Below are 8,021 nucleotides of genomic sequence, written 5' to 3' on the forward strand. Positions count from 1 at the left end.
TATATATATTTATTTATATATATAAATATATACATATATATATATATATAATAAACTATCATTTATTTAATTGGGGTTTATTTAGTTTATAAGAATATTTACCTGTGTATATTCATTGTTTTTAATTACTAAAAACTATTTAACTAGAATTATATTTTATATTTACATAGTAATTTTAACTAATTTTTTTTTTTTTGAATTTGTTAATAAATAAAAAATACTGAAAAAATAAAAATGTTTTAAATGTAATATTTATTTTCAATAAAAAAAGCATTAAATCAACATTAATTCTAATAAAATTTATTTATGTATATTTTAATCTCATATTATTAATCTTTTTCATAAAATCACAATATAATATGTTTTATTTGATGAATAAATGTTTAAAAAATGCTATAATTCTTATAAATTTGCATATTATTATATTAAAATGTATTTATTAAGTATTATTAAATATTACAGTATGAAAAAACTATCAATATAAAATTCGATAAAATAAATTTATATACATATATATTAACTGTTTAAAATTACTGAAATATGTATAAACTATTTTTTTTTTTAAGAAGTAATTTAATTTTAGACTATGTTTATTTTTTTTAAATAAAGTTTTTTTGGTCTTATTAAATTTTAATTTTTCTTATTTTTCCTAATTTTTTTTTGAGTGACCAATAATAATAAAAGAATTATCTCCTATAATATTAAAATTTCTATCTTTTAGTTAAAAAAGTTTTTTTGTTATAAATTTACATAATTTAGGTATTTTATTTTATTTGAAAGTTTTAAAATTAGCTTTTTAAGAGGACTAATTATTTCTAAATGTCTTAAATTATGGTTATATTTATAAAATGAATAAATTATTTATGGATGATATTATATATTTGGAATGCATACTAGTTGTTTTGTTTAGTTTTAGAAAGTATTTTCTATTTCTTGGTTATTAAGTATTTATTTTTATTTTTTATATATTTTACTTTGGGGTAGATATTAGTTTATTATTTTCTTTTATTTATTATGTATATTAATAGATGTTTTCTAATTATTATTTAGCCTATTATTATAAATTTTTATTCAAATTTGAAAAAAAAAATTCTTTATAATTTTTCTAGATCTTAATAAAATTTAACTTTAGGTTCTATTTTATTGAATATATATATTTTCTTTTTTATTACAAAAAAATAATAATTTATAAATAAATAAACAAAATAATTTATTTTGTTAATAAAAGCAACAACTATATTTTTAACAAATAAATAAACTTTGAAAAAAAAATTAAAAAAGTATAATAATTATTAAAAAAAAAAAAGAAGAAATTAAATTAAAATATAAACAACATGTATTGTTAAATCCATAAATAAAATATTACACATATATGTGTACATTAACCTTGTAATAACTCAAAATTATGTATTGAATGCATAAAAAACCATTCAAAAATGCATTAAGAATATATACTTAAATATTCTGAAGTATATGATGAGAAAAATAATATAATTTTAATGTAAAAAGCTTATGAAAAGTTAAAGGATAAACTAAATAATTAAATAAAGTTAATAAAACAAGAACAAATAAATATAACAGATCATATTGAAAATTTAATATTCGATCTTTAAGGAAAAATTTAAGTATATTTAGACGAAAAGTTAAAGTAATATAAAGCAGAAATCCGCAAATTCTACCATTAATTATAGAACATATTATATACAGAATAAAAAAAGCTCACGAAAATTCGACTTTTTAACTAAGACCCTTTCGATTAATAATTAAAATAATATCAGAATTTTCAAAAAACAATAATATCAAATATAGAAAATGAAATAAAAGAAATTTAATCCAAATTAGATTAAGAAAAAGACAAAATATTAATAAAATAAGAAAACTTTCACAATTAATATAAATAAATATTATAAATAATTGAATAAAATCCTTTACTTTAATTGAAATAAGCAACTAATATTCCTTTCGAATAGTAATGTATTTAAGCCTTATCTATTTCAAATAAATTTTACGAACACAAAGATTGGATTAATAAAGTTTTATATTTAGATAGTAATAAGATATTTGCTACATGTTCTTCTGATTCTACAATTCGTGTAAAAATTTTTATTAAAAAAAAAAAAACTTTTTAAAAAAGGTTTTTGATATATAAACAGATTCCGAATTAGTTTGTATTGAAGGTCATATAGGGCCTATAAATGCATTAATTCATTTAGAAGAATGCAAATTATTAAGTGGTGGAAACGATAAAACAATAAGGCTTTGGGATTGGGAAAAAGGGAGTTAAATTTAAGCTTTTTATCATCATGATAAACCAGTAAGAGCTTTATTGAAATTAGACGAAGATCTATTCGCATCAGGAGGAGGGGAGAAGATAATATATATAGTATCTATATCTTAAAAAAAAGTAATTAGGTAATTAAATGAATGCTCGGATACTATTTTGAGCTTAGAAAAATTAAATGGGGATACTCTTGCTTGTGGGACAGCTAAAGGAGTAATTGGTATATATAATTATACTGAAAACAAATGCTTAAATTTACAACCTTTACATAATGGAGCCGTAAAGGCATTGGTTTATATGAAGGATTAGCAAAAATTAATTTCTGGAGGTGATGATTCTTATATAAATATTCTCAATTTAGAAACTGGGGAACATTTGAATAAACTTAGCGGACATCATGGGGCAATTTCTTGTCTTTTGCTTTTAAATTCGGGGTCTATTTTTGCCTCAGGAGGATGGGATGGATAAATTATTCTCTGGGATTTGGAAAGAAGGGAGTAAATTATTTCTATTAAAGAGAATGAAAATTTCGTTTTGTCTATAATTTATATGAACGATGGAAAAAGTATAGTCTCAGGCGGTTCTGATAAAATGGTTAAAGTTTGGATGATGAAATAATAGGCTACTCTTGAAGAGCTATCTGCTGATTTGAAATCTTTTAATGGGTAAGGGATTATTCATACAGAAGGTAATTAGATTGTACTTTCCACACCGAAAAATGGAAAATGTACTGCTTGTTAAATTTATTGAATTTATGCATTTTTTGATATAATTTTTTTATTTTATTTGAATTTATTTAGTATTTTTTTTTAATTGAAAAAAACTATAAAAATTCTAAATTTTATTTATCATATAAAAAAATAAAAAATTAAATAAACTTTTTATTAAACTTAATTATATAAACTATAAAAACTCAGACTAACATTAATAAAGAAATAATTTTTAAATGAAGAAGATCATATAGATTCAGATCTAATTATCTAAAAATATATGGAGATTAAAAATAATTTATATCCTGTTTTATTATAAATAAATACCTAAATGATCATAAAAATATAAGTTAGAGAACCCCAATAGATCTTTTATATATAATAGAGATAATAGCGCAAGTATGAGCGAAGAAAAAGCAAAATACGTTTAGTTCGCGAAAGTCTAAGGTATATACTATAAATACTAAATAAAGATGTCTGGGTAAGCATAATAAAATTTTCCAGGAATTCAAAAATAAGATGCGTGTTTATTAAGAGATTCTTAAGAAAATAAAGAAAAAATGAAAGAAATTATTAGAAATATAAATATTTTTTCCTCTACAAATACATAATAGAGAAATACTTTATCTATTTATTTATTTAATAGGAAAAAAGAGAATAAAGACATGTATTTTTATTTTCAAATTGAAAATATGATTATCCGAATATAATTATAAAGAATAAACTAATAATTAAATTAAAAATAATTATTTTAGTATAAATACATTTGACTATGAAAAAAATCATGATTTTACATGAAAAAAAAAAGAAATGAGAAAAATAAACAATATCCTATTTTATTTTTGATTGAGTTTTTATAAAAAAAATAAAGAAATAATTAAAAATGACCATTCTAAAAAGTAATATTTATAAATACTTCATTTTTTTAGACATAATTAATGTTTTTTTCAGGCAAATATAAATATTTAATTTGATTTCGGAAATTTTCAAATCCAAAAAATATTTTATCGAAAATATAAAGAGTGAATCAATAACATATAAAATTCCTCATTTGATTCAAGGAAATATATTGCATTATGTTTTCAGTATCTCCTAATAATAATAATAATAAAAATATAAAAATAAAGTCATTTTGTCAAGAAAATATTTAAAAATGCATCATCTTTTTCTTTTTTTGATATAGAATAAAATAAAAAAATAAACAATAATTATTTTACGGTTAAAAGTGCTCAAATTATTGGAAAAGTCTGCGAAATTTTAAAAATTAACGATATAGAAAAATTAAAAACCCTATTATTAGAATTTTTAGATGAATTAGAAACTTTTGAGTTTAAAAATGGAAAAATTTAAATTAAATAAATATATTTAATTTAGAAAATTGAAAATTAGAAAAATATTATATTTATGATTACAAACGAAAAAACACATTTAAAAAGAGCTGGATCTATTACTTTTAAATAAGATTGGAACGAATAATAAAAAAATTATAAAGGAATTCTAATTAGGAAAACTTGAATTAAGTGATGATTATTGTCTATAATATAATAATAGAAATGATTTCTAAGATGAAGACGAAAAATAATTAAACACTTTAGATTAAAAATTAGTTGAGAAATAAATTTAAAAAGATAAAATTTGAATTAAAGATTAGAATTGATTTATAGATATTATTTAGCTTTTATTTTATTTTTATTTTTTTGATAATTAATTTTTGTTTCAAGAATTTATTTTTTGTAAAATTATATATATAATAAAATAAAGACATGTAAGAAGATAAAACTGTTAAAAAAATTAAACCAAATGAATTGATTTAAACGATCAATACTGATAAAGCACCAAAAGCGATAGGACCTTATTCATAAGGAAAAGTTATATTATCCAGTGCTTAATTATTATATGTTTCGGGTTAATTATCTATTAATCCAGAAGTAATTTATTAAAATTTTATATTAATTTCAGAAAAATAATATATTTATAAAGACAAGTGAATTCCTTCATAATGATGATGTATAGCTATAAACAGAATAAGTAAATAAAATAAAACAAATAAAATAAAATAAAATTAATATATAAATATACAATTATAAGTATAAATAAATAATATTAATTATTATTTTATATCATTTAATCTATTAATTTTTAAGCATATATAAATATATTTAATAAAAATATTTATTAATTTTAAAATAATTTTTTTTTTTTTAATTTAATTTTAAATAAACATAAAATTCAATATAATTTTATTTCGAAAAATTCTTAATATAAATTCCATTTAATTATTTTTCTAAAAAAAAGGTTCTAAAAAATATACAAAGTATTTTAACTGAAGCTGGTTCAGACTTAGACCATGTTATCAAATGCAATGTTTTTTTAGATGTAAAATTAAAAATAATTATTATATATCTTTAAATAGAATATGGATAATTTCTTATTATTCAATTAAGTATATGCAAAATATTTCAATTTTGAAAATAAACCTGCTCGTGCATGTATTGCAGTAGAAGGCCTTCCAAAAAAAGCTAAAGTAGAAATCGAATGTATTGCAGTTATTCCTTAAAATTGATGAAATTAAAATAATATAAAAATATATATTATATATATATAAAGAATAAATTTTAAATTTATTTTTATAAATAGATATTTTAAAATATTAAATTAATGATAATTAATATAAAGAAGAAAAAAATAAAAAATTAAGATTTTACCAATATATTAATCGAATTTTTTATAAACAATCTAAAAAAAAACAAACAAATAAAAATATAAAAAAAAAAAACAAAAAATGCTCACAAGGAATTTAGACTAAGCCAGGCGTGCATATGAAATGGGAAACGTTGAACAAATGAAAATCGCTCACCGAAACAATACGATAGAAAACGAGGAGCGTCCTCTAACATAATAAATAGAAGACCACAATCAATCTGGAACATATATAAAAAGTGCAGTATATGGTGGTTTAGATGGCATGATTACCACATATTCAGTTGTAATGGGCGTTGCAGGCGCAAGTTTAGCAAATGTAGTAGTATTAGCATTAGGAATAGCAAATTTAATAGGCGATGGTTTAAGTATGGCTTTAGGTGACTATTTATCAACCAAAAGTGAAATGTAATTTCAAAGGAAAGAGCGAATGAGGGAAGAATGGGAAGTAGATAATAACCCAGAAGGCGAAAAATAGGAAATGTTAGAACTTTATGAAAAAAAGGATTAAGTGCTGAAGACTCAAAAACGATAATCGATATTTTATCCAAAAATAAAAAAGTTTGGGTAGATGCCATGATGGTAGAAGAACTAGGAATGCTCCCTTCAGACGACGAAAATCCAATCAAAAATGCTATTGTGACTTTTTTTTCATTTGCGCTTTTTGGTTTAGTACCTATTATTCCTTTTATTGTAGCAGAAATTGCAGGAATAGATGGAAATAATCCGAATATTTTTTATATTTCAACTGCAGTTACTGGTCTTTTCTTATTCTTATTGGGATATGCTAAATCTATGTTTACTCATATGAAATGGTGGATTAGTGGGTTAGAAGTACTTTTAATAGGGATTATTGCGGCAGGAGCTTCTTATGTAATTGGTTTGGCTTTTAGGCCATTAACTGGTGATGTTAAAGGTTGATTTTGTTAATTTTCCCTTTTTATATTAAAAATATTTTATTTTTTTGAAAGTTATTAGTTATAAAATAATTAATTTTTATTTTTTCTTTATGTTAAATTATATAATTTTATTTTTTGACAAAAAAATTAGAAAAAATTTATTGTTTTAGATATAAATTATTAAATTATATATTCCATTTCAATTTAGTTTTTATTATTTATAATTTAATATTTTATTTTTAATAATTATTTAAAACATTTAATTTTATATTAAAATATATAAAAATATATAATCTTAACAAAAAATTTAAAGAATTATAATCTAAATAAGTTACGAAATAAAGCTATAATATTATAAAAAGTAAATTACGAAATTAATTTTTTTAATTAATAAATAATATTATTAAATTTTGAAAATGTGCATAATAATTTTAGAAAATAAAAAATCTATTAAACATAAATTTTAAATGTAAAAAAACATTATTTTTTATCTAAAAAATTTTATAGAATTTTCAAAATTACAGAATAAATATTGAAAATATTATCTTAAAATAAAAAATAAAAATGATTTCAAAATATATGAAATAAATGTATTAGCTAAGATATTGCGAAGAAATCATATAAAACATATGTAAATAATTGTAAAATATAATGCGATTGTTCATATAAATTATAATTTTAAATTTTAAAGAATGTTAATTAATTAATAACAATTATATCTATTAATATAAAAACTATTAAAATAAAATAAGAAAATTTAATTTATATAAGAAATATTTTTAAAATAAAATATTGTGAAAATAAAATATAATAATATTTTATAATATTGTATTTAATATATTTTCAATATGGTTTATTAAAAATAAATAAATAAATATAAATATAAATTGTACATTCAATGTAATAATATATTTTTTTAAAAAAAATTAAAAAAAAAAATTATTGTAAAAATTTATATACATTAAAATTTGAAAATTTTATATAACTATATATAATATATAATTCAAAAAAAATGATAAAATTAATAAATAAAATTTAAAAAAGATATTATATAAAAAAATTAAATTAAATTAAATTATAATAATGAAAATACACAAAAAAAATTATTATATTAATAAAATAAATTAATAAAATCTATAGAAAAAAAATACAAAAAATTAGATAAAAATAATTTAAAAAGTATTTAAAAATAATAAAAAAAAAAAATTAATTATTAATATATATAAAAATAAATTGATTATAAATAAAATAAATAATAATAGTAAAATAAAAATAATAATAATAATAATAATAATAATAATAATAAAAATAATAATAAAATATTATAAATTGAAAAAGTTATATTTTATTTTATTTAATCAATACAAAATTAAAATATTTAAATTAATAATACATTAAATTTTTTTAAGAAGTATATTTTTTTTATAAAAA

At 18.0% G+C, this 8,021-nt stretch overlaps 3 protein-coding genes across 3 annotated transcripts, besides 8 other annotated features; all 3 read left to right on the plus strand. All coding sequences in view use genetic code 6, as the record gives it.

The window, feature by feature from the left end:
- Positions 1-50: a microsatellite.
- Positions 51-2,134: 2,084 nt separating this feature from the next.
- On the plus strand, positions 2,135-3,031 carry IMG5_095200 (WD40 repeat protein; the record flags this gene model as incomplete). The annotated part of the gene is made up of 1 exon (XM_004035562.1): positions 2,135-3,031. A coding segment is annotated over one exon (897 nt), but the record flags the coding sequence as incomplete, so codon positions are not given.
- Positions 3,032-4,754: 1,723 nt separating this feature from the next.
- Positions 4,755-5,554, plus strand: IMG5_095210 (hypothetical protein; the record flags this gene model as incomplete). Its single annotated transcript, XM_004035563.1, has 4 exons — positions 4,755-4,919; positions 4,972-5,019; positions 5,287-5,367; positions 5,405-5,554. The coding sequence occupies 4 exons, from the start codon at positions 4,755-4,757 to the stop codon at positions 5,552-5,554; spliced, it is 444 nt and encodes a 147-aa protein (XP_004035611.1).
- Positions 5,022-5,048: a microsatellite.
- Positions 5,022-5,054: a microsatellite.
- A 164-nt stretch (positions 5,555-5,718) lies between the features above and the next one.
- Positions 5,719-5,771: a microsatellite.
- A 2-nt stretch (positions 5,772-5,773) lies between these two features.
- Positions 5,774-6,612, plus strand: IMG5_095220 (hypothetical protein; the record flags this gene model as incomplete). Its single annotated transcript, XM_004035564.1, has 2 exons — positions 5,774-6,092; positions 6,197-6,612. 2 exons carry the CDS (start codon positions 5,774-5,776, stop codon positions 6,610-6,612), a joined length of 735 nt encoding a protein of 244 aa, XP_004035612.1.
- A 749-nt stretch (positions 6,613-7,361) lies between these two features.
- Positions 7,362-7,399: a microsatellite.
- A 334-nt stretch (positions 7,400-7,733) lies between these two features.
- Positions 7,734-7,905: a microsatellite.
- Positions 7,743-7,784: a microsatellite.
- Positions 7,833-7,912: a microsatellite.
- The last annotated feature ends 109 nt before the right edge of the window (positions 7,913-8,021 follow it).

The sequence above is a fragment of the Ichthyophthirius multifiliis genome, assembly GCF_000220395.1.
Source record: "Ichthyophthirius multifiliis unplaced genomic scaffold scaff_1120509250776, whole genome shotgun sequence".
In the NCBI taxonomy this organism is placed as follows: Eukaryota; Ciliophora; class Oligohymenophorea; order Hymenostomatida; genus Ichthyophthirius; species Ichthyophthirius multifiliis.